The following is a 27,138-nucleotide window of genomic DNA, read 5'->3' on the forward strand; positions in this document are numbered from 1 at the left end:
CATCTTGGGATAAACATAGACTACTTTTTATCTCAAAAAGACTCACGCGGACGAAGCCGCAGCCAAAGGTAGTGAAATATCAACATACATTTCAATATCTTATGCAATTCTAAAAAGGTCAAACATTCAAATTTTTCCAATATCGGCATTGTATAGAAACCAGTATATATTTACTGATCGTCGGCATCATATCATATTAAAAACAATTTGAGATCATATACGTCATAGAAACGACTTTGGAGGTACCTACAATGATTTCATGGTACAAAAGGTTATCAGGGAATCCTGTGTTGTAAAAATATGTGGTTTTGTGGTGCACCTTGCATATTTTACAAGTTATTAAGTAAAAACATATTCATTAAATATCTATTGTATTTTTACGGGGATCCTTTACTTTGGCAGGAATATTTTGTTGAATTACCTAAGGGTAGCAAACCCGACGACGACAACGCGAGTTATATTTCTAATTTTACAATACATATAGAAAAATATATAATAATAATATTGTTACAATATGTTGTTCTCTTCGGTTGTTTATTTTTTTATTATGTAGATATTTTACTTTAGTTGTTTATTTTTTTTTATAATTAAGATATTATTTTAAGAAAATGCCACTGAAATTATTGATTCCGTGCATCTCCTTTTAAAGTACAGACCACTATAAATTGCAACCAAAACTATTAGATACACAATTTAAAGAAGAATGTTTTGGTGGTTTAAAATTTTCAAAGAGATTTTAATAGGTTGTTTCAAATTATTCGTAAATCTTTACATATTCCTAATGTCACTCGTGTACCAAAAATGTATGGAACGAGTGTTCAAGGCCGTTAGCTCGGGGAGGGCTTTAGTAGTAATGTTTTACACATATGAGGAGCCGACTTAATGAAAACTTCACGAAAAAGCCTTCGTATGCTTTGATGTGCGTATAAAAACCCACACGACACGAAAAAGTACGAATGTGGTAAAAACTGCGAATTCGCTAGTCCTAAACTTCAGCTGAATTCGTGACGAAATGCGAGTCGGGATTTAGTGAGATTGTAAAATAACTTCCAAAACCATTTTCAAAATACCTAAATAGCTAAAGTAAGTAATTCTACATCGAATAAATAACTGACAATATTTGCAGGACGTAACTTATTTTCTAAATATAGAAATTCTATTAAAGACACCCTCGTTTTGTTCATAATGTCTTACATTAATTAAAACAGTAATTAACAACGAACATAAATTAATCCATTTGCACATATCAGCAAGTTATTTGCAATAAAAAGTATTTTCTTACGCACGGAATAGTTACTATACGTGCTCATTTGTTAGTATATCTACATAACCTAGGTAACTGTAAGTTATAGCGAGCCGGCAGTGCACCAGCTGATCGCGTGCGGGGCGCCTGTTTTTAAAGACAAAAAGTTTGGAGTTACTACGATTACCTGAGGTACGTATATTTTTTTATGTGCTTCAAAAGAGGTTTAATAAAAAGAATTTAGTATTTATGACAGTAAAGTTTCTGTGGAAATTAAAGTGTTGCAATACTTTTTGCATGTTGCATCCGTTAGAATCTTTAGATAATCTTTTGTGTTTAGTTAATTAGTGTTTGTCGTGATTGTTATTTCATTATCGTTTACTTTGAATCGTATTGTTAATTTTGTTAAATAGGAATATGATAACATATATCAAAGTAAATAAGTAGCAAGTTTATTATACTTGTTAAAAAATATTTGAAAATATTTTTTTATCATTTTTGTGTTGAAAGATTCCAATTCTATTAAAGTTTTCTTATATTACGTTGACACCGTTTAAAAGACACTGCATTCAAAAATGGAATAAAGTTAATATATTAGCTGATTGCAAACATTATGTTTTACAAATATAGATAAAATAGGTACTTGGTGGGCATTGATTCAGCTCCCTTGTGCTTTGCGCCATACACGCATCCTGATTTCGCTCTAGGCTCTAATTAACAACTACCTAATTTACTAATGATCTACATTCTACACTAGTAGATACTGTAATTACTCCTTCGTTACAAAATATTACTTATCAATATATTTTTTAAATATAGTAAACATAACTAAATTTTTCTTACATCGGATTTAAAAACCATCTATAAGTACCTATATATAATTTCCTCACTACTTATGTAGAATGCGGGTGATTGGTTATGTATGATTTTCGTGCTAATCTTAGTGATTTTTGAGGCGGGGGCAGACGATAGGTACTAAATTAAATTGGAACCCAAAAGACCGGCTGCCAGACTTCAAGACACTTTTAGCTGCGTATATCGGACCACCAACAGCTAAAATTTAAAAAGTTTTATTTATTTATTTATTTATTTATTTATTTGTACAGCCAACAAAACATACACCTTACATAGTTTTTTTTTTAAGAATTCGGTAAGTAATTTCTGCAGTGCTGTTTCAATTACAGGCTGTCACAGCATGAACATTTTAAATACATAACAATTAACAATTGGCTGCACCATAAGTGCAGTATATTCTAAATATAAGACTGAATATAAAACTGAATTTAGGTTTCAACAAGCGAGTTCAATATTTTCTTTTTGAAGATAGGAAGGGAGTCGTTAAATATGTCAATACAATCAGATTTTTCTACAATTCGGTTATATAATCGGGATAAGCGAGGGACAGGCGAGTGGCTATTATAATTGTAAAATGTAGGTAGATATTGTAATTTTGACTTTGCGGATGAACAACACCTCAGTCCCTCCCGTGACCAAGAACGCCGCAGTCTTCGAAACGCCGGGAGAAAACTAAAACAATAAAACCGCGATAAAATCCGAAAAATAGTTTAATTTTAAGGTACTTAAGTAATGTAAATATAAAGCGAGTTCGTGTTATAGTGTGGCCGTTTTAGAGTTCTGGAGCAACAGTCATGGCTTCATATTTCACTAGGTTTACAAATGGTTTGAAACAAACAGCATTGTCAATCGCGCACAGTCCCGGATTTCCCGTGGGAACTGTCACGAAGGACACAGGTCCCGACATAATATGCATTGAATAAATTATAAGGTGATGTGTGGGTGCAAAGATGTTAAAACATCTACGAATAATTTAAATTATTTAAAGAAAATCATTTATTGACTGGTTGGGTGATAAACAACATAATTTACAATAAATTTAGGTACTTATGAGGTAGAGGAAAAAGATGAAAATAAATTTAATTTACCAACTCAATGGTAAAGTTTAAAACATCAAACTATAATATAATTTAAAGTACAGCCTGATAAGGAAATTTAAAAATCCTTCTTTCAGGGAGCCACTTTAGCTTTTTCGTTTTAAAGTTAACGAACAAGAAATTAGTTCTATATATTAACAGAAAATGGCGCAGTTTTTATTTTCTGGTCAAATATAGTAGTAGGTATGTGTCTCATCCCCTTTTTATAGTTACGAACATTAAATACTAGTTTCCAGAGAATTTAATAGATCACATATTGATATAGAATAGATCAGTGTTTTTCGTCAGGAAATCACTTTACACGCCTTGCAGCCGTTATATACTTGTTACCGATATAACATTAAGTATACAACGAATATTTTTTATCGATTGCTCCGCAAAGTGGCTTCACCGCTTCTGATGTTACCTCCCAAAAAAATGTCGATCAGCAAGAGATAAATACATCTCCAGACGATTGATCAGTTATGCCTAATTCCTTTTTCACGCCCCTTAAAGGACACCAAGTTGTAGGAATTTTGACTTTCTCCTCTCATAAAGAAGGTTTTAAACCACGCTGCAAACATGTGCAGTGTGCACGGTGTAGGGATGTAATACTTAACATAACGATAACCGTCGATAACGATGCGGTAATGAAAATAAACACGTATCACGTGAGTTTGACGTCATTGGGCCAAATTCTTGACGAGTTTTAAAAACACGGCGACCCCACGTAGCACGATAACCAGTGATAGGGGAGTAAAACAATGTATATTGCAGTCACTATTTTGACGGACTTGCGTTTCCAAAATATGTTATTGCATGTATGATACTAACTTGCTTTCGGCTCCACTCGATAAGTGGGAGAAAAATAGCCTATAGCTCTCTGGATTATTTTACGTACCTATACATAATATTAATAACAGTCTTGTATTATATACTGTCCCACCGCTGGGCAGTCTACTGGGCAGGCCTCCTCTACTATCGAGAGGGATAGGCCTTAGTCCACCACGATAGCCTAGTGCGGATTGGTAGACTTCACATACCTTCAAAATTCTTATAGAGAACTTCTGGGGTATACAGATATCCTTAAGATGTTTTCTTCCCAGTAAAGCAAGTGATTATTCATAAAGAATACACACATAAGTGTCAGCCCCTTGGGTTTTGAAACTGCAGAAATTTGTCTCGGCAGTTTTACTTCCAATTATGCTATCGCCGCTTTTAGTAAAGGTATTGTCAGAATCAGGCTTACTGTTCACAGCTATTATTCCAACGTTCAAACATTATACAAAGGCCCAGGTTAGAATGAAAACGCCCTACAGTTTGGTGACAGAAATAGAAACAAGCTATACCTACATACTCAAGCGGAACTTAGTAAGAACGTTTGTACCTGTTGCGCCTGGGCCTACCCCTTTGGGGAAAAATGGCGTGAGTGTAGATGTGTAATTAATTTGATTAAGGAGATCATATAGTTCCCCCCGTGACCATAAAGACTGCAAAGTCTTCGAACGGTCTGGAGAAATTATACTAAAAAAAACGCAATAAATTCTGTAATCTGTATCAAAGTTATATTTCGATATCTAATATTGGCGTAAACATAAGAAATCATTAAATATCAATATGTAAACGCAAAATCGCAGAACAGTAAAAAATAAAAGATAAACGTTCGCGGCAGAGGAACACTGCGATCAGCAAGATCTGTCTGAATTACATCACTTACCGATAGTTACTACGGAAGATAATGCGGTATAAATAACTTAATATTGACAATAATCAAGTTACAATGACTCAGGTGTGGCTATTAGTGTTTTGTAAAGCGCGCGCGTTTCCTCGATGGGGTAGACACAGGAGGAATTAGCACACACAATTTGCCGAAAAATCCATCCACCCAATTACAAATAAAAACCAAATTCAATGTGTATTTTCTAAATGAAAATATTTACATATATTTTGTAATTCCGCATGGTAATCGAAACCCACTGCTTCGCTCAATAACAATTTGCACACAACGACACACATTTATTCCCGAAGGAGTTTGCCGAGGGCACTAACTTTTCGTCAAGTGTGTTCCGTCCCATAATGGGATAGTGGGCGAGCCTAAGCAAGCCGGGCACTAATTCCATACTCCTGGCTGATACCAAGCAGAAAAACCCAAATATCACTTGGCCGGACCCGGGATTTGAACCCAGGACCTCAGAGCGCTGTCGCACCACGCATGCAGTACAACTACGCCACCGAATCCGGCAATATGCAAATATATCTCTATTAAAAGAAATTTATGTATACAATTACAAAACAATCAAATTTAATTATAATAACATTGGGCACGGGCCTCTTCTACTACGAAGGTTTAGTTCTTAGTCCATCAAGCTGGCCTAGTGCGAGTTGACAGAATGTTTCAATCCCAACTACGCTAACACCGCTTTTTGTTACTAAGTAATTAATTTCTTAAATTATATATAAATGGCCCTTCGTAGTGATACTACGGAATTGTATAAATTATATTAAAATAATTATTCATGTGTACGCGAATGTTAGACATTGAAATTAAACTGTTTTACGGATTTTATCGCGGTTTTATATTATTATTTTCCACCGGCGTTTCGAAGACTAGCCTTCGTAGTCACGGCTAAATTAAAATAACGCTAACATATATTTATGACACTAAAGAGTCAGTCATTATGTTCATGGTTTCTTTTTCATGTTGTTTTTTGTATTTGCAAATGCTACGCCTCAACAACACACTCGCCTTCGCGGTAAAATAGTTTACATGATTGTAAATAAAACTAAATTTTTCTGTGTATTGCGACGCGGAAATTTCCTTCTGATTTTAGATGTAAACATTGTATTATAATAATGTTGGTAAACAAGCATTATTACGCGTCATATTAGAATATTGCAATGGTAATGGTTTAAAAAAAATTAAAGAGTACGGAACAGTTTTGCACTCATAATAAGTTTAGGTACTTACTAATTATACATTGGCCTCGAGTTTAGGGCCTAGACAGTGATCGCGTGCCATATATTCTTACGTAAGTAATCTCAAACATACGTTTTGAAATCTTATTAAATCTTCCTAATGAATATTTAATTATTTTTAACTTACACTAACTTTATAATGATCCTAGATTTTATTACCAACGCAGACAATTAAAACATTAAATTTTTCGATTGAATACCTACATGGGTTTATCCGTGTTGTGTCACATGAGAGTATAACAGGACTCATCGCGTGTGCGTCTAAATATAATGGAACAAAAACCGGGATAAAATACTTATTTGCCGGATTAGGGGAACATGACCTCGTCCTCAGACTGGCCATGTCGAGTTCTCGGGTTCGATCCCCGGGTCGGGTACGTGATATTGGGTTTTTGTACTTGTAATGTCAGCCCGGAAATGTGCCCGGTATAAATAGCAATTTGATTCTTATCACATAACGAAGCTAAATGTGGGTGTGACACTTCTGCCTACCCTCTGGAAATAAGGCGTAATGCTATGCATGACACGCATCCTTGTGATTGTTTACATAATTTATACGCGAATGAGGTAGACTCCGTCGGGTGTTTTTGACCTATATCAATTATTTAAGGACTTTCCACGCTCAAATATGTTTTGATGGGCCTGTTTCGCATATGATACGTACAGTGGAATGTACGATACTATGCAGAAAAGCCAAATATCACTTTGTCCGACCCGATATTCGAACCCAGGGTGCTGCAACCTCAGAGTGCAGGGTTCAAATGCTACAGATATTTATGTAAAACTCGAATATATGTTCATTTAAAAAAAAAACAATAATTTAACTCGCAAATGCATACAGAAAATAAGTAGATTGCCCCTTGGTCTTGCTATTGTAAAAAAGTAAGAAAAAAATCATATTTGAAAATAATTAATATGTAAAGCTAAGAAAGCCGTTAACCAAGTAGTCCTGAGCCTTTATTCTCTATGACAGTGTAAGCTCGTAACATGAGCCGTAACACCACCGAGTCAGATTGTCTTCGTGAAATTAGAGTGGAATGCTATTCTGAACTTTTTGCTGAGTCTATAATCATAGTTACGAATAATAATTTACCATTTGTAAGTAGTACTTTGGCGCGTTTTACTATAAATTAAATAAAACATTCGTGTGTTTAGCATTGCATAGATTTAATGTAGTACATATACTGAATAGGTTTTTCTACTATAGGGTCATATTAAGACAATTATAGAAATACCGGATCCGCTTGCAAACACATTAAACTCAAGCCGAAAAGTTTGGCCCATTTTAAAGCTATGTCAATAAGTAAATAATTTAATGCTTAATAAACTCAAATTAAGATAACATAAATGACTTAGGCTTGATGATTTGTTGTCGAAATTATTGTTTACTTGTTGACGTTACATCGACTTCTTTCATCACCGATTATTTGTAGACATAAAGTAGTGATGTTACAAATATCCGCAAAAACGGATACATCCGCATGAAATTAATATTTCGTGCATTAAAATTATATAGTAAATTATTTGGCAAGCAACATTAAGAATACCTAAAGGAATGTGTCTAAAGCTAAGTTTAGACTTGCAAGTTCTTCCAGTAATTCATTGCACGAGAACTTCCACATGCGTTTGTACCCGCGGCAATATTTCAATAATTTTAAAAACATGTAATTCGCCGCATGTCCTGCATCCTTAAAAATTATCAAGCCAGCTTCCCGTGACTGTTTACACGGTTAAATAATTTATGGAAAATATTTTACAAGTTTTAACGGTAATTTAAACCCAGCTAAGGGCTTTGTCTAATAGTAAAGTAGTACCTGCCTATATAATTTTGATTATAAAAGGTGAAAGAAAACTAACTATAAATGTTATAATTATTTGTTTTCGTATTATTATTGTTTCCTTGTCCACAAAATTTTGGTACTAATGCAGATAACTTTTTCATTATAGTACAGAAGTCGTCAGCTGTTGCGTATTTATTTAGTTCATGTTATCAACGCCCACTATCTTCGTTAAATAGTAATTGTATACCTATATAGGTACATATCCGTTGACGTATATACACGTTATATCCGCGGTTAGATGTTCTCATCACTGATAGGGAGACGAAAATAAGCGCGCGATCGAGACGAACCTCAGTATGTCAAGGGCTGTATACAGTACTAACGTGTTAACAAGCTTGTTTCTTATGTTATTATAAGTGGAAAAATCAATGTTCCTTTAATTGGTAGTGAAAAAAAAAACTAGTTTGAATTTAGAACGCAAAAGGTAGGTGCGTTTCGTGTTACGTCGTAATTTTTTTTACTATTGTAACTGGCACATGAGATCATAACAGACTTGTTTATGTTATTCCCGTGTTGTTATAGAATAAATTTTAATGTAATTTTTTTTTTACGTTTGACAAGTCATGTTATATTTTGTGTCTTTTATAAACTATTTGAATCATCGTCTCATAGTTGGACGTAATTTATAAAATACGTACCTACGTTAAATACTGCAAGCTTGCCAAATCAGAGTATAATCTTGTAAAATGATTACCATTCATAGAATACATGTACCTACCTATTATTATTATTATATTACAATCTAAGTTGTCTTAGAGTAAGTCCCTCAGTACTTACAAAATGCCATATGGCAGCTTCGCTTCAACTACTGATCGAATGTCACCATTCAAATCATCTAGATAGGCTAGATCAGCTATACTCTAAGTGTGTTCCGCGGAACCCTAGGGTTCCGTGATACCTCTGTTGGGGTTCCGCAAGAATTTAGAAAAAAAAAATCAAAACACCTCTCTCAATAATAATTAGTAACTGTGACATTGTACTTTTATTATGCTGATTAATAAAAAATACACTTATAAAAACAATCGTTTTATTGTAGGGTTCCATCAAGTATTTTGCTTCCCAAAAGGGTTCCGTCATTTAAAAAGTTTGAGAACCACTGGGCTAGATAATCGGAACTTATTTTATGAGAAGTAGATTGCTACGTCAATTTGGCAATAATTGTATTAATTTTTGTGTGATGCCAAAAGCAAATTTGCCTAATATTTACTAACACAAGTAAGTAATGTTTTTATATTGATATACCTACTTAAATTTGTTATCAACAAAAATCGATTTTAATTACGAATCGAAATTTTGTATAAAAAATTTAGCTTTGAAATCGTTAATACTCCATTGTATTACAAACAGGCTATAAAATGTCAATAATATGCATGAATTCTATTATAATCTCACCTTGTAGTTTGATTCACGTGAAATTCCCGTTGGATTGGGAAGTAAACAGTGACTATTTTAAATTGACCTCCCTTTCGTGGCGTCGATGGCACCAAAGAGTTATGTTTCACCGTTTCAATCAGATTTATTATGAAGTCGGTTTATAAATCGTATTAAATATGTGTATGATAGTATCGCTGTTTGTATTTATTGTTCTATGTTAGGAAAAACGTGTAACAAATAGAAAATAGGTACAGTTTAAATTGTAAAAAAAACGAGCGTGTAAATAGCAAATACAAAAAATGATTATAATATTTAGTGTAATATAGAGTTGGCAATAGCAATATTTGTTTAAATTATGAAAAAATAGCAAATATATTATCAACTTCAAAAGAGATAAAAAAAGCTTTATCTTTTCTTAAAAAAGTACGCTAACGTTCGATTTTCAAAACTTGTGTCATTTTATATTGGAGTCTTAAACACGTATTTTGGCCGTCAATAAACAATTATCCGGAATGTGTAACATTTAATTTTAATGCCAAGGGTAACTGAAACAATAGTGTTGATGAAATCACTAGTCGATAAGTAGCAGTTAGCAACTATTCGCTCCGCTTTCTGGCGTAAACGCCTACCTGTGTAACCGTAGAATTAAACTGTTCGAAAAATAAAATATCGATTTTAAAATTCGAACCCACTATAACATTTTTAATTTTTAATTGTGCAACAAGGAATCAATCGACTAAGGTCAAAGACCATTCTGACAGGTCATAAGTGATAAGACAAAAACAAATATAAACCTCTAGATATTTTCAAACAGAGATTATAAAAATGCAATTATTCGTTGTAGTTTTATTTAATTTCTTCTAAATCGCACATCTGTCTTGCATACAATTAACAAAACAAAATAAATCATACTAGTAGCCAATATTAGATAATTAACATTATATTTTATCCAATGATTGTCATGAATAATTATTTTATACCGGTATCTTTAAATTAATGCCTACAGTAACCTACACATTAATATTTAAATATCAAAGTATTTCGCTTCGCTTTGTTATGAACTTCATATACATTCAATAGAGCATGCATAGTAGGTTACTACGTACCTAGTTAATAACCTACCATGGACATGTATGTACTTGCAAATGGCTCCTATGCATTCTAATTAATACAAATTCCACAGATTACACCATCATGCCGGAAGCGCAGAACATGGTTCAAGGTGAGTTAAGTTTTGTATTGTATCGAGAAAACTAATATTCATATTGTTTCAATTTTAAAAGCCGACATTTTAAACTGTGTGAATAAATAATCCAAAACGTGTTTTCTTCATTTTAAATGTTAATGTATTTAGCTGAAATGTTGATACGTGTCGATCGTCTTTCAATAATTATTAAATCATCCTAATAAACATTTAATTATTATTAACTTACGCGACAAACTTTATAATGATCCTCAATTGGATAACCAAAGCAGACAATTAAGAATAGGAAATTTTTCAATTCGAAAACCCATTTCAGTTTAAAGTTGTTTTCAGCAATATGTCCTCAATACGACGATACTTCCCTCTCATGTCATGGAGCATAAATAACCATCACTATGTCTGGATGTACTAAATCCAGGTCGACCTAATTCTTAAGGATATGAGCGTGATCTAATTTATGATATAAAATCAAAGACGTTATACTATACAGTTAGTTATAGACCGAACACCAAGGCCAAAATTTGCGCCAAAGTTATAAGCAATTGGTAATAAGTCGCTGTCTTATTTAAAATGTCCGTAAGACAAGATGTCATAGCCTCCTCAGATATTAATATAAAAGTAATAGGTAAAACATTTACAGAAAATATGCTAATATTCGCATTATAAACATGCTAATCATGATATGGAAAGAATATAAAGTATTCTACATTGATGTTTTGCTATTTCACGGTAGATTAATCATCACGTAAGCGCAAAATTTTTGTATGACTATCTTCCCAATGTCCGCTCTATAATCTTAGAACTCTTTGTATAAAATAAACTATTTTCTCCATCAGATAACCCTAAAATTCTATCTGGAAGAGTGTTATCCAACTCTCCCAACGCCGTCCTTTCGAAGACCCTTCTGAACCGGTATTACGACCTACCGATTCCGGCCGACAAAATCCTAGCGACGTACGTCTGGGTAGACGGCAGCGGGGAACATGTGCGCTGCAAGGACAGGACCCTGAACTTCATACCTAAGTCACCTAAAGGTAACAATTTTATTTTGTGAATTTACATTTATAGTTTCCGAGTTTTAGTTTATTTTTAACAATTTCAAGCTGGCCATGAGCTGGCTGTAAGGGAGACGATAGATTTGGCCGCATCATGAAAAACCTTTTCTGAATATTATCTAGTATTGGGTTTGACTGTTGTAAATACAAAAGTTTAGAGTACTTAATTGCTAACGGTATCAATTAAGCAATTACTGTTAATTTCATATTCATCTTATTCCTCTTTAGAAATTTATGGCTTCCACAGTAAAGCTGTGATTTCGCACATATCGGTAAAAAAGTCGTATTGCAGCCTCAGTATAGACTAAAGAATTGCGGCCCGAAATTACCTAGTTAAAAAGAGTTTGGAATTATTAATTTAAAGGGAACGCAGGTTATTAGGTATTATCTCGACGATTAGCATGAACACCACTCAATGACAGTAATTTTATATATACACAAAATATTGACAGCTGTTTAACGCCATTTTGGATCGTTCCTGGGGCCTTATTCTCTATCCGCACGTTATTTTAACAGTGCGTAACAACCACGTAACACAACGCGTCATGTTTAGGACTATAGAAATTTGGCTTACAAAATACCATTCCACGCACATTTCTCGAAGATAACATGACACGGCCGCGTTACGCGTTTACACTATCATACAGAATAAGGGCCCAGGTGTAATAAGTTCTCAAAGTTGATACTAACAATATTTGTTCGATACCATTGACGTATATTCTATAGACACGAATGTCCATATAAACTATTTGTTCAAAATCTGAACTAAAATGGCAACCAAAACGTCCCTGTTATAACCTATTTATTTATTTGAACAGCAAATAATTTTACTTATTTGACTAATATTTTTTATTCACATCTAGGTTTACACTCAGACTCGAGTTTTTATATTATAAGCGCCACTCCGTACACAACCACAAGCTATCAATATTGACACCATACTAAGTCACTTTGAATGGATCGCAGTTCAATTCAGATGAACACAGTGAATGTTCGGAACGCCAAATCTAGTACGTAGTACATATATATCGATGTGTGTTACCTGATAAATACATAGTACTTTACGAAAGTAAGTCCTGCCTTTTGGGATATCGTCTGACCACATACCACGATACACTGTGATATCGATCGACCTAGAAACTATTGTTTGCTTCCAGTCTCCCCAAATGTGGGAGTGACTGATTAGACACTCCAAATATTAGGCAAATACCAGTTTAAGGGAAGGTTTTTGCACCTCGATCATCGATTTTCATAATAATTCTGTTTATTAAACAACTTACGTCAGTGCTCATTTTAAATTACAAGCATTTAAGACCAGCTTTTCTTGCGTTTTGACGCTTCGTTTACTAATTATATCATCCATTCCCTAATCGTAACGTCACTCAAGGGTAATGTTCTTATTATTAAAATTTTCAGAATCATAGTAGTTTACGTTAATAAACAATAAAATATATCAATCACGTCAAATAAAAGGAGAATATAAAAGAGGGTAGTCTGTATTAGTGAACATTCCATTCGTCCCATGTCCCATGAATAAGGTACAATCTTAACAACATAATTGGATGCACTTGCGTGTAATCAATTGTCATAAGGCTTTTCCAAGAGCTGTTTAATTGAAAAAGTGTTGCCATTGATGCCGTGCGTCAGTGCGGACATTTGCAATTTTACCGGCATTGATAGTACATTTCCTACTCAACGAAATTGGCAGAGCTTGTTAATAAATCATAAATATTCCTATTTCGATTCGTGCGAAGTCTGGAACGTATTCGTTTTGCCTCCATACTCCACATTATTGTTTTGTAATGGGGAATTTCTGTGCCGGATAACCGTGGTGTATAGAACTTATTGTTCGGTAAATAAGTCTTAAGAGTGTATTAATTTGTTTTATCTCTCTTTATGTAAAATTTAACATTATTTTTGTTAATCACATAACATTTATATTATGGCTTATTTTAAAAACCGTAAAATAAAAACTATTGCATTTTATTTAGGTGGGTAGTTGATTTATATTTCGGGGAGATGTTGGCATTATTAGTAAACACATAAACCGCTAAATGGATTTGAATGTTTGATATTTGGAACACAGATATATTATGGAGGTTAACACATCAGGTTATTTTGATCTTAAAAAGGTAGATATAGTAGAATTATATTTTCAAACATATCAAAGCATGCATGCAAATTCAAAGATATTTCTTATCAATCAATAACAAGCAGCCCATGTTATTACGTCTGCATTACTTATTTCAAAATGGCGTTTTATGAGCCGATTATTATTTCAGATATGGTCTGAATGTCGTATAAAACGGATGAAGGCTGGTGGAAGAGTATATTTCTATTCTATGCAATTTTTCCTAGTGAAATTATTATTGTAGCATCTGATTTTTCAAACGACTCTCAATTTGGGAGAACTTTTTTAAATATCCCTATTATTTATCTAATTACTTACCTACCATTTTTTAAAAAACTAATCTATTCCTGCGGAATCAAGATATCTACCACCTGTACAAGTTCTGGGAGCCTTCTGGACGGCAATGACAATTATAAACTATCCTAAAATACTCTGGAAAATACGATATCAAAATATAGGCACATTACGGGATTCTGCCGCAGCACGGAGATAATAAAAAACTGCAAGCCCTTATACACAGCTATAGGACGGCAACGTCCTCCAATTCCATTATTTATAGAACAGCGGCTAGAATTTATAGAGCTTCGTTACTAATTAAATGGGCACTCACCATAATGTTTACTGTTAATTTCTATCAATGGAAACTGGTTTATTGTGTTTATGGTGTTACTTTTTGAAATTAGCTTTTAGTAGCGTAGTAATCGTGTAGGAGTTGGGTAATGTGATTGTTTGATAATTATTAATTATATGTTGCCGAACTTGCTTAAGAAATATTGGTAGATTTACTGGTGGTAGGTGTCTTATATATGAGAGTTTGCCTGGCTAGGTACCGCCGCAATGTCTATTTCTGCTGCCAAGCAACAGTATGTTGTCACTGTTGTGTTCCGGTTTGAAGGACATTATAGCCAGTGTAATTACTGGACATATTAAGACTTAAAAACTCATATCTCAGGATGGCGAGTGCAGTAAAATACCAAATAATACTTTGTAATTCAAGGTGTTGGATGAGGTTTCTACTGTTTATTGACGGTCGTATCGCTTACCATCAGGCGAAAGGCAAGCTCGTCTCGTCATTAAAAGCAATAAAAAGGGATAATATGGGAGGAATTAATTTGACCTCGCATAAACATATGAAATTATAGCATCAATGTCACAATGGTGTTTTTATGGAAAGTGATAACATCCCGGCCGCCCCACAGCAGATAATTTTGTCTGTAGTGGGGCTGACTACCACAATCGTAGATCTCAAGATATTTGAAAAGCGGTTTTATGAAACACTAGTTTGTAATTAAAGAGTATTTCAATTGTATCAGTGGGTTTAAATTAAAACTGTGCCGTAGATTTAATTAATTAAATTACAAATTAGTGTGACAGTGTGGGTTCTTACCGAAGATTGGAAAATCTTGGGAAGATCTTTGGATCTAAAGATCGCTCGCAAATTCGCAAATTCGATCCAAAGATAAAATTTGCCGCCTAAAGGAAACTGACGTGACCTGACGTGATCTGACAAAAAAACGTAATTTCAACAAAACTAAAATAAGACGTACATCAAAAGTAAAAATATGTAAAAGATTAATTTTACGTATTTTGACTCCCCGCCTCAACCAAGCTACGTCATTGTTACTAACACACGTTTACAAATAGTTTGCAACAACCAGACATTTGAAAGTAATATTTCATAACGTATAGTTCTTTAGTTGAACCTAGGTTGCCAAGTTTCTAGAGCTATAATGAAATCTTAGGTAATTGAAATAAAACGACTCTTACAGTCACGAGAGCTGAAATTATAATCAATATTTTTTGCTCGCGGTTGCGCTCGCGTCATAAATTCCAGGATAAAAATCCTAGCGTGTACTTTTCCGGGATCAAAAGTAGCCTGTGTCTAGGGTCTTAAACTATCTTCATACCAAATCTCATAGAAATTGGTTTAGTGGTTCAGCCACGCGTGGGACCATTTCCACATTATTATGGAAAGACAGACAGATGGACAGACGTAGAAATAGTTACTTTTGCATTGATAAGTATGGATACCTACACGGATTCTATTGAAATATATAGTTATGTTACCTACTAAGTTTTGCTCACAGCTTCGCCCGCGTGAAGGAGTTTTTCGGGATAAAAGTCCCGCCAAATATTTTCCCGAGTTAAAAAGCCTATAACCTTCCCAGAGTTTTAAACTATCTTCATACCAAATTTCTTTTGATTCATTGCTTTGAATGACGAGACGAGCTTGCCGTTCGCCTGATGGTAAGCAATACGATCGTCCATAAACAGTAGAAACCCCATCCAACACCTTGAATTAAAAAGTATTGTTTGTTATTCCTCTGCGCTCGCCATCCTGAGACGTGAGATGTTAATGTTCTCATTATGTCCAGCCGGCCTAGCATGCGCACGACGACAAAATTTTGTCGACACTTTTTCTCGTGATTTTGTCGTTTATCTCTATATGTCTACCGACACTAACATGCGCGCTCATTTTCTCGACTTGTCACGAGAAAAGTAGAGAAAAATTAATGTTTTATTAATCTGTGGTATTTTTGTCTACAAACCCTAACATGAGCAAATAATTTTATCGTTTTTTGACACTTGTAAACGAGATGTTTGTCTTCTATGATATTGTACGAAGAGATAAACCGAGAAAATTATCAATTTAATTTATTCGTTCAAACGCGATGGTGGTATCTTACTATAGTAAAATAATATCGATATACGACAAACGAGAGGCGTGTAAAGTGGAAAGAAGACATATTATTAACTTTATTACTTTATTTATCACTTAATTGATTTATGATATCCCTTTGCTACAAAACGAATGGCATTGTATATTAAAGAAAAGTTTGCTCCCGATTTGGAGTCTCAAGCCAAAGGCATAGCCGTCCGTTTAAAGGTAATTGAATATATTTATTACATACTTAATTACATAAGTAGCTGAGTTTAATATCAATTGAAGTATTTTGATTTATATTTCATTTTGGAATCATTATTATTTTTTTTAGGTGAGACTCGTGAATTTTACGTGCAAGGTATGTTAGGGCTCTTAGATTGTACCCATATAAAAATATTACCTCATAATGAGCCACAAAGTGCACAATATCAAAAAATGAGGAAGGATGCCTGCGACACCAAGGTTCAACTGGTAATGTACTATTAATTAATTATTAGAGTTAATAGAAATAAAAAATGAATGTACTTTGATAAATATCTTCACAATTAATATATAGCGTGTTACCTTTCATAAAAATGAAATTAGTGTGCCAACTAATGAGGTAATAAGAGCTATTTAATCAGATTAATTGCAGTTTTAATTTTGTTTATTTTAATACTACAAATACAAATGAGTAACTAGTTTTACCATAATGTTTTGCAAAACTAGTACCTATATGTTACCAAAAAAATGTCACATTATGGATTCAAACAGCAAAACTCTTAATATGAATGCCAGGTATCGGAGAAGATACTATTACTATGCAACTTAACAATATGAACAAACAATATCTTGCTTTATTTCTTTATTAAAAACTTCATTTACACTGATTGTATACTGATGGACTTAACAATAATGGATATATGGTTATACACTGTTTCAAATAGTTGTTTCACTATATTATTTTACCACTGGTACAACTTCACATTATATTACTATTGTTAAGTAACTGTAGGTAATGCAGTATTTTATGTTACAGTGTTCCAATGGAGGAAACTATTATAAATGACCATCATATGTGAGAAGAACCTGTACAATTATCAGTACCTGCAAGTGTCTCACAAGCAGGATGACCTCAATTATAATAAATAGATATTTTCCTATGTAAATAATGTATATTTTATTATATTCACATTTTAAATATCAAGATAGTTTTCATTATTACAACAAAATCTTCTACACAAATTTAGGCAACAATAGAATATTTCATAATAACTTGTTATACAACAAATTTCCTACAATTACTGTAATGAAATACTATGAACACTTACAAGAAACAGAAATTGCACTCTCAAGTAATTGCTGCAGTTTACTTATATTATTAATTTCCTAAACCAACAGAACAAGAACACAACAGAGCAGAACCAAATTTCCTAACATACAGATGTTTTATCTAGTGTATAAAGATACCTAACGAAATATATATACATGATATTAAGTATTTAAAAAATGTAGTTTTTCTTAAAAAAAACTGGTTATAAAAATACATATTTTCATTAAAGTATTAAGTTCAAACCGAGCAACTAAAAAACTTTTTTGGGAGTAGTATTTGGTAAGCTCTTCAACATGGTGTTGACTGCTGGGCTGGGGACATTCCAATGAATGTAGAGGCACTTGATTTACGGAACTAAAACAAAAAGAAAATATATACTTCATATTTTAATAAACACTAATACTAAAAAACATCAATTACCATCGAATAAGAACAAATTTGAGCTTTGTGGCTGCAAAGTTCAACTTACAACATTGGTGTTTTGCTAATAAGGTTATTGTTTCACTATACTTACATCAATTGGGTATTTTGTGAGGCCCAAAGCCACAGCCATCTCCTTCCCGATTGGACTACTGATTCCATTAGGCATTATGGTACATCGTTCTCACGGCGGGGCGTAGTCACCCGAGGTAAAGTCCGGCTTGGGCACCATATACTCGTACAAATAATTGTCTTATTAGATTTTATTTGATTTGTGTCTTGTTACTTCGTACTCCAAAATAGGGCGGAGCTGTTATTTTGTGTTAGAATCCTTATTATATTTTAGAATATTATTATTAATTTTGAATTTGTTTACTTATTTACGTTTTTTATTTACATTATGCTCTTTGTTATGACATAAACTGTCACATAAAACGTCAAAAAAAAACTAATTGGATCATAGATCTATAAAAATTGAATGAACTAAAACCATTGTAGCTATATTAGAAAATAAAATGTTTAGAATATATATTTCAATGGGCAACATCGGTTTGTCTTCACGAGTAAACTTATGTCTTCAACGAGGAATTTGTCGATCGTGGTGCGCATGTTAGAGAAAACGAGATATTTATCGACATCGACAATTTGTCTACTCTCGTTCTCGAGATATCTCGTGATGCGCATGCTAGGCCCACAGTAGTTGCACTGGCTACCGGAACATAACAGCGACTACACACTGCTGCTTGGTGGCAGAAATAGACATTGCGATGGTACCTATCCAGGCGAATTCTCACATATGAGAGACCTATCACTTGTACCATAAAAAACCCTTCAGTAGATTTTGAGAAAATCGATCACATACACACCTTTGGAAACTGTTTTATAATATGTATAGATAACATTTTGCAGTTAACATACAAATTATATGATGCAATTCTAAACTTTATTGTATGAGACCGAGTAAAATAAAAATAACTTGAAGATTATTAATCTTTTTTTCATTCGGTCTGTTGCTTATTTAACTTAATTACTCATTAGTCATTCGTCCTGCATTATGATACCTCTAAGATCTTAGGCAGAGATTGCAAAGTTACCTACCCACACTTTTAGTGATTTAACCAGGTAGTTTTTTGAGGTTTGGTCAAATACCCTAAAATAAGTGTTGACCGCTTGACAATCGGCTTCTTACGAAGGCCGATTTTTGCGATAAATTTAACTCTTCTATTATTAATTTGGATAAATGATGGGGGTCTTAACCGACGTCAGGCCTTGGGTGAAAGCAAAAATAACAGACGCGAGGCTCGTGTGGAGCAAAAGTAGCTTCCTGAGTAACAGTTACGTAGGTAAGATGTTAAAGAAAGTCGTCTAAGGCCACATGTGAGGAACTTGTAATCGTGACATCCTGGGCGGTTGCCAGGATCGTCCCTCCATAAAGCCACACAAGGATTGCTACCGTTTATATCTACCCTAAACCACACCACAATCTAAACTCTTTCCCATTTCAGAACTGCCTGTATGGAACTTCGACGGCAGCTCGACTGGCCAAGCTGACAGGACCAACTCCGACGTGTTTCTCAAACCCCAGACCATTTATAAGGACCCGTTCCGGCGAGGCAACCACGTGCTGGTCATGTGCGATACTTACAAATCCAATATGGAGCCTACAGGTCAGAACTTAGAACGCTTTTTCAGTTGATATAAGTAAATGAGTTGAGAAATTCTCTCGTCTACGCCTTTTTATATAAGGCAAAGTGATCCTTCTGCACCTGATGGTAAGTGGAGTGGGGTGCAATAGAATGTCGACTAACGAGAGATATCTTATCAATTTCACATTGACTGATTCTCAACCATTTGATCTAGAATCCATATAAATATAGCTTTGCCTTTCTGGAAATTAGGATTTCTTAAATTTAAGCTTTAATAAGACTGGGCTAGTTTCTTGCAGCAACTTTTTGAGGCAAGTCTCGCATGGTAGTGCAGGAAAGAATTCCGTCGCCATTGTGATGCCGCAACTTTTTTACGTCCTATAAAAACGGTATTTGCAAGGCAAGAAACTTGCACCGTTTTGTGAGGCTTCATTGTTCTTATAACCCTATCTATGTATTTTCATCCGAAATTAGTTACTGACTAAGCATTATACATATAATAAATAACAGTGGTAAAATAACGATTTTTTTACAACACCGTCATTTGATACATTATTTTGACTCATAATAAAAACAAATTGTAGAAAGATAAAAACAGTAATCTGAAAATAATTCCGTCAGCATGCAGCCAGTAATAATAACTTGGTTTCGTAACTTATTATTTTAAATTAGCCTCGTTTGCGGCTGCATTTACTATGCATTATTGCCTATCTTGCTGTCTGTATCAATTCATCATCAACAAACATCTTTACAATAATCTCATTTAAAATCTTTTGGAAAATATATTTTTTAAAAAACATATAACCGAATTGTGGAAAAATCTGATTGTATTGACATATTTAACAACTCACTTTCTATCTTCAAAAAGAAAATATTGAACTCGCTTGTTGAAACCTAAATTTAGTTTTATATTCAGTTTTATATTTAGAATATACTGCACTTAAGGTGCAGCCAATTGTTTATTGTTATGTATTTAATATGTTCATGCTGTTACAGCCTGTAATTAAAACAGCACTGCAGTAATTACTTACGGAATTGTTAAAAAAAAAACTATGAAAGGTGTATGTTTTGTTGGCTGTACAAATAAATAAATAAATATTTTTACAGATACCAACCACCGAATAAAATGCCAAGAAGCTTACGACAAATGCAAAGATCAGGAACCATGGTTCGGGATAGAACAGGAATATATCCTGCTGGATTCAGACTTGCGCCCGTTCGGCTGGCCCCCGGGCGGATATCCCCCACCGCAAGGGCCTTACTACTGCGGCGTAGGGGCGAATAAGGTCTTCGCTAGGGACCTTGTGGAGGCACATTACAAGTAAGTTTCATAAAGCCTAATGCACATGCCTATAGAATATAGAGGTTTTCTATTCCCAGCGGTTGGATAGTATTTCATACGGGTTTAGTATTTTGATTATAAAACAAAATACATATCACGCCTTTATCCCCGAAAGGGTAGGCAGTGTAACTAGGGCACTTTTCGCCAAGTGTGGTCCTTCCCATGATGTGATAGGGGGCTAGCCTATCGGCATATACACACAAACTCCAGTCTCCCGGCTGATAAACCAACGTCGTATTGCCCGACCCGGGATTCGAACCCATGACCTCAGAGTGGTATAATGCGCAATACAACTATGCCACCGAGGTAGTTCTTTCAAGTCCTGTTTGAATTATCACAGTATTTTTATTCCATAGTTATCTAATACAGCATAAGTATATTATACATGCGCATTCAAGCATAATAATAAAAAAAAAAACAATCACGTGATTTGTTCCAAATAGTAACAGGATTAAAATAACCGTCTATGTGTAAATGTCAAATTTACATTTTGTTTATTTATATATCGTGTGGAAAATTATACTTATTTTAAAATAGGAAACACGTAACGCCTGACATGATCGTCCGACTATATCGTACACACGGTCACCCAATCCGATCCGATCAATCAAATAGGTCATTTGTTAGCATGTCAACAGAACTTTAAATATTATTTTATTTTATTAATATTCGTGTCTAGTTTGGCTAGGAATTTTAATTAGTCATCGAGTCCACAATTGGTGAACAATTTATGGATAATGTTTTTTGTTTTGTTTTTTGTTTTTAGTGGTTTTTAAAGGCGGTAAAATTATTTGTTAAAAACTTTTTATTTTTTGCTTATTTGTAATAAATAGACTGCCTCGCTAGCACAGTTTTATTGCGCATTGCACACGCGGTACTACAGCTGTCATGGTGTCACGCCTCTGTTTACTCCTGAAAGCGTGCAAGGCGTAATGCTATGTATGTATGTAAAATATAAACCCAACACTACCGAATATGTCACAGGAAAGCAAATATTACCAATTTCGTTTATTTGAAAGACATATTTAACCCAGTTATATTGATTTAAAAACTAAATTACTGAATCAATTTTGATAATAATTCTATGGAACTAATCTAAAGTAACATTTTTCAAAATCGAAATAAAACACGTTGAATTAAGAATCTCCTCTGTTTTAAAGTCGGTTATAAACACAAGGTTAAAGCTCATTGTAAACACAAAAGCAGTCTACTATTAATGGCATCATAAAATGTTTGGTTTCCAAACACGCCTGTGCGTTCATTAAGAAATTACCTCTGTTAACAATTATTACTGTTAATTGTTATTTGCATTGTTCGTTTACGCATTGCATTTGGTTAATTACACGAGTTAACGAATGATGTTTACTCATTAACTTTATCTATTTAACTTTGATTATGTTTGTTAATTTATATTGTAGTTATATTGTTGTTTACCTAAACATGCGTATTATTTAGATCCAACCCGGAATTTATAAGTCAGGACTGAAATCTAAATAAATATATCGAAAACAGAATGTCAATAATCATTTTATGGCTAAGTATTGAAACAACAATGATTTCTTGGGCATTATCCAAACTTTTATGGCGGGTGATTACTTACTAAAAGATTTTCGCGAATAAAAGTTTCAGTGTGTACTTCTCTGGGATATAAAAACACACATCAAGCATTTAGCTCCGAAGGGTATGCAGAGGCGCAACCATAACACCCACTTTTCGCCAAGTGTGTTCCGTCCCATGATGTTGATAGAGGGCGAGCCGATCGCCATATCGGACACAATTTCCAGACTCCGCTCTGATTGATACTAAGCAGAAAAACTCAAATATCACTGCCCGACCCGAGATTCAAACCCTCTCAGAGCGCTGGCGTGCCGCGCGTGCAGTGCAACTACGCCACCAAGGCAGTCAATATCGTCCATATTTACTCATTACCTGTCTATTATAAGCGGCGATAGCCTAGTTGGTTGTGGAACGGACTGCCGAGACAAATGTCCGCAGATTCAAACCCAGAGGGCACACTGACTTTTCTAAAAAAATATGTGTGTATTCTTTGTGAATTATCGCTTGCTATAACCGTGAAGGAAAATATCGTGAGGAAACCTTTTTTTTTTTTTTTTTTTTTTCGCGGAGAAAGTCCCTTATTACTACCGTCCAGTCTTCGCGGGGGGCGACTGAGCGGTTATGTTGGGGTAGCCGTTGCCTTACGACCCGACAATTGAAGCAGCCCGGGACCCTCGGGCGGCGGTCGGGCCGAGTCCCTAACCAATGACCCTAACCTAAGTCCCTACGCAACGGCCTACCAACTAAAACTCCGCGTTGACCCTCTTCGGCGCATAAGGGACGACTGCGGGCTTCCCCGAGACAGCAGGTCCGAGTCTTCGTCCGCGGCCGCCCCTGCGCGGTGCCGCCTTGCGGCCCGTCTCCTAAATGTGGGGGGCTCCTAAGCCCCCTCGCACCGAAGGACGCTCTCAGCGTCAACGGCAGCATGAGGTCAACGCCACACTGCCGTCCATCCCGGGGGTCAATCGTGAGGAAACCTGCATTCCTGATAAATTCATTATAGGAATTTTCGAGAGTGTGTGAAGTCTACTAATTCGCACCTGGCCAGCGTGGTGGACTTAAGGCCTAATCCCTCTAAGTAGTAGAGGAGGTTCATGCCCAGCAGTGGGACAGTATAATACAGGGCTGATATTATTATTATTATACCTGTCTATCTGCCAAATTACCCCAAAATTCACTCGGTGATTTCTGCGTTTATTTCTGACAACGATCCAAATATTTTTACACCGTTTTCCAATTACTATACATAAGATTAAATTTGCTTTTACAGATGTTGTTTGTACGCCGGGGTGCCTATATCGGGAACCAACGCAGAGGCAATGCCTTCGCAATGGGAGTTCCAAGTCGGGCCCTCGGTTGGGGTTGCGGCAGGAGATGACCTCTGGATGGCGCGGTTCATCCTCCACCGCCTCGCTGAGGAGTTTGGAGTCATCGTGTCCTTTGACCCTAAGCCTGTCAGCGACTGGAACGGATCTGGTGCTCACCATAACTTCTCTACTAAGAAGATGAGGGAACCTAATGGTATTATGTAAGTGGATAGTTATTTTGAAAATAAATATTTTATAGTTTACTGCTGTGAAACAAATTATAGTATTGGTAGAGAAAAGCATAGCATTTGCACAAATATAACTAGCAACGCACTTAAAGTATAAAGCTAAATAAAGTAGGTGCTTAATTCTTGGATTAATAAGGAGTTGTAGTAAATACTCTGACTGTAAATAAATTATATTTTATCATAGATATAATAATTTTCAGCCAAGTACAATCACTTCCTTAGAGCATAAGTTGCAAAATGAAGATATTGTTTTATGTATTGTATTTTCTCAGTGAAATAGAGCGCGCTATAGAGAAGCTGTCGCGTGTGCACATGAGGCACATCAAAGTGTACGACCCGCGCGGCGGCAAGGACAATGAGCGGCGACTCACTGGACTGCACGAGACTGCCAGCATCAATGACTTCACAGCAGGTCTGTTATCTATATGAATACTGAAAAATACTTTCTTTAAAAAAAATGTGGTTCAGATCTGTCAATTATACTGAACACTATACAGAAGTGAAAGACTGTAAATAATTTTGTTTACATCTTAATATTTGTACATTGCTAGGTCCAATTAATGCAGTCGAAACGAATTTTACGAACGTGTAAAATAGCGTTTAGCATGTTGTTTTCTATTTGATTTAATTTTGGTACATTTCAGGTGTAGCGAGTCGCGGCAGCAGTATTCGAATACCGCGAATAGTATCCGAAAATAAGTGCGGATATCTGGAAGACCGCCGGCCGGCATCGAACTGCGATCCCTACGCCGTCACTGATGCACTTATGCGCACGTGTATACTCGACGAATAAATTCCAAATCACAGCCATGGAAAACTAGAGATAATCATAAAAATAGTTTATTTTTTTAAATTGGTAATTGTGCTGTCATCTATGGTATTATATACCAAACATAACATCTAATAAATAAAATAACAGCTCACATTTCGCGCAATGTGACTTCGAATCAGTTGATTTGCTTTTTTATGTCCTTACTTGAATATTTTACCGTTGTACCTACAGTGCATAACAGATGGCGCAATTCGTTTCGGATCAGGGGCGTAGCTTACTATAAAGAGGCCCTATATACAAATTCCCCCAACAAATTCAGGAGAGTGCGAAATCTGGGCGCCCGTTTTAATGTAGATATGGACCAAGAAGGCTCGGAACCCCGTACAATGGGACGACTGATATAGCGATAGTTGCGCCCACAGTATCGCATAATACCCGACAACGCATACACTCACCTAATGAAAATATCCGACATAATATTTGCATCATTGTATTTGTATACATCATATAAATGTGAAACGAAATCTATCGAAAACTGTTAGATATATATACTTCTCTAGTTCTCATGGCGTGTACTAGTTAGTATCATTGTTACTGTTAAGCAAATTTAGATTTATTGCAAAATAAGATAAATTAGGGTCGCTAATTATTTGAAATTTAAGTACCCTAAGTAATTTTTAATAGGTAATTTTATTCAAGATATGTTTAGCTCTCGTAATAAATACTTATAACATTAAGGCGATACCTCAAGGTCCATTTTCATACATTTTGTTTCGGCTTTAATCTGGGTAACTAAACAAGTATTGGCAAGTAAAGAATTTAAATTCACGTCTAGTTAGTGATTAGTTCTCGCAGTTGAAGAAAAATGTAAAATAATTAATAATCATGGATATTTCGGCCTTTAAAATTTAATATGACGAAATTTTAAAGGCAGAAATATCCATGATTATTAATTATTTTTACGTTTTTCTTTCAACTGCGAGAACTAATCACTAACTAGACGTGAATTTAAATTCTTTACTTGCCAATACTTGTTTAGTTACCCAGATTAAAGCCGAAACAAAATGTATGAAAATGGACCTTGAGCTACCACCTTAACTAAAACGTACATTGTCGTATATCATTTTAAATTTATCATGGTTGAAAAATATAGAAATTTAAATAAGTCGTAGTTTACTAATTAGACTTTACAACTACGATTATATACTTACATTACTATAGTAAATAAATTCTTTTACTTTTGTCAGAAACGGCAACTATTATAAAATTAGTTTTATAGTAAAATATACAAGATGTAGTTTTATACAAATAAAAATACAGTATATAAAAAAGTATTTATTTATTTATAAATTCCCTTATAATTAAACTATGGTTTGAGCGTCCAATTTGTCACAATACTGTAAAACAGTAAAATTGTTCATATTGCATTCTTTTGAGAATGATCAGTATATTTTTTGTTTGAATACTATTGTAAATGAAGAGCAACAGCAGCGGCCCTAAACACACGAGGCCCCGGGCTAAAGCAAAGAAACGAAGCAAGGCCCCGGGCGGAGCAAAAAACAGTTCGCGGATTTTAGCACTTTTATCGGTAAGATCGATTGATCGAGGCTCCTGGTCTGGCCCGCGAGGTCCCGGGCCTTGCCTGGTTCGCCTTCCCCTAAGGCCACCTCTGAAGAGCAACACTTCACAATGTTTATGTGATTAATAATAATATCAGCCCTGTATTATATACTTGCCCACTGCTGAGCACGGGCCTCCTCTACTACTGAGAGGGATTAGGCCTTAGTCCACCACGCTGGCCTAGTGCGGATTGGTAGACTTCACACACCTTCGAAATTCCTATAGAGAACTTCTCAGATGTGCAGGTTTCCTCACGATGTTTTCCTTCACCGTTAAAGCGAACGATTAATTCACAAAGAATACACACATGATTTTTAGAAAAGTCAGAGGTGTGTGCCCTTAGGATTTGAACCTGCGGACATTCGTCTCATGTGATTAATAATAAAGTATTTTTAGTTATCATATTTATTTTTTTTAATCTTCATTTTACACTTTGTACAAATGGTACATTTGTAATTTGTATACAGGCGGACTTAATGCCATGGGCATTCTCT

The 27,138-nt window shown here is 34.9% G+C and overlaps 1 protein-coding gene across 6 annotated transcripts; it reads left to right on the forward strand.

Moving 5' to 3' along the window:
- The first annotated feature begins 1,325 nt into the window (after nt 1–1,325).
- Nucleotides 1,326–25,648, forward strand: LOC115442998 (glutamine synthetase 2 cytoplasmic). 6 transcript variants are annotated; one of them, XM_030168264.2, is made up of 8 exons: nt 1,326–1,435; nt 10,549–10,587; nt 11,406–11,603; nt 19,658–19,819; nt 20,906–21,119; nt 23,968–24,225; nt 24,525–24,664; nt 24,897–25,648. In XM_030168264.2, the coding sequence occupies exons 2-8, from the start codon at nt 10,560–10,562 to the stop codon at nt 25,043–25,045; spliced, it is 1,149 nt and encodes a 382-aa protein (XP_030024124.2). In that variant the 5' UTR covers nt 1,326–1,435; nt 10,549–10,559; the 3' UTR covers nt 25,046–25,648. The 6 variants fall into 6 exon arrangements, with proteins under 6 accessions (XP_030024124.2, XP_030024125.2, XP_037298837.1 ...); XM_030168265.2 differs by lacking the exon at nt 1,326–1,435 and adding an exon at nt 8,249–8,415; XM_037442940.1 differs by lacking the exon at nt 1,326–1,435 and adding an exon at nt 8,277–8,419.
- Nucleotides 25,649–27,138: the final 1,490 nt, after the last annotated feature.

This window comes from Manduca sexta, chromosome 4 (assembly GCF_014839805.1).
Source record: "Manduca sexta isolate Smith_Timp_Sample1 chromosome 4, JHU_Msex_v1.0, whole genome shotgun sequence".
NCBI classification, from domain to species: Eukaryota; Metazoa; Arthropoda; class Insecta; order Lepidoptera; family Sphingidae; genus Manduca; species Manduca sexta.

Coding starts and splice junctions, on each gene's coding strand:
- LOC115442998 (XM_030168264.2), top strand. CDS start 10,560: ATGCCGGAAGCGCAGAACATGGTTCAAG. Junction 10,588..11,405: donor AGCGCAGAACATGGTTCAAG/GTGAGTTAAGTT, acceptor TTTCTCCATCAG/ATAACCCTAAAATTCTATCT. Junction 19,820..20,905: donor ATCCAATATGGAGCCTACAG/GTCAGAACTTAG, acceptor ATATTTTTACAG/ATACCAACCACCGAATAAAA.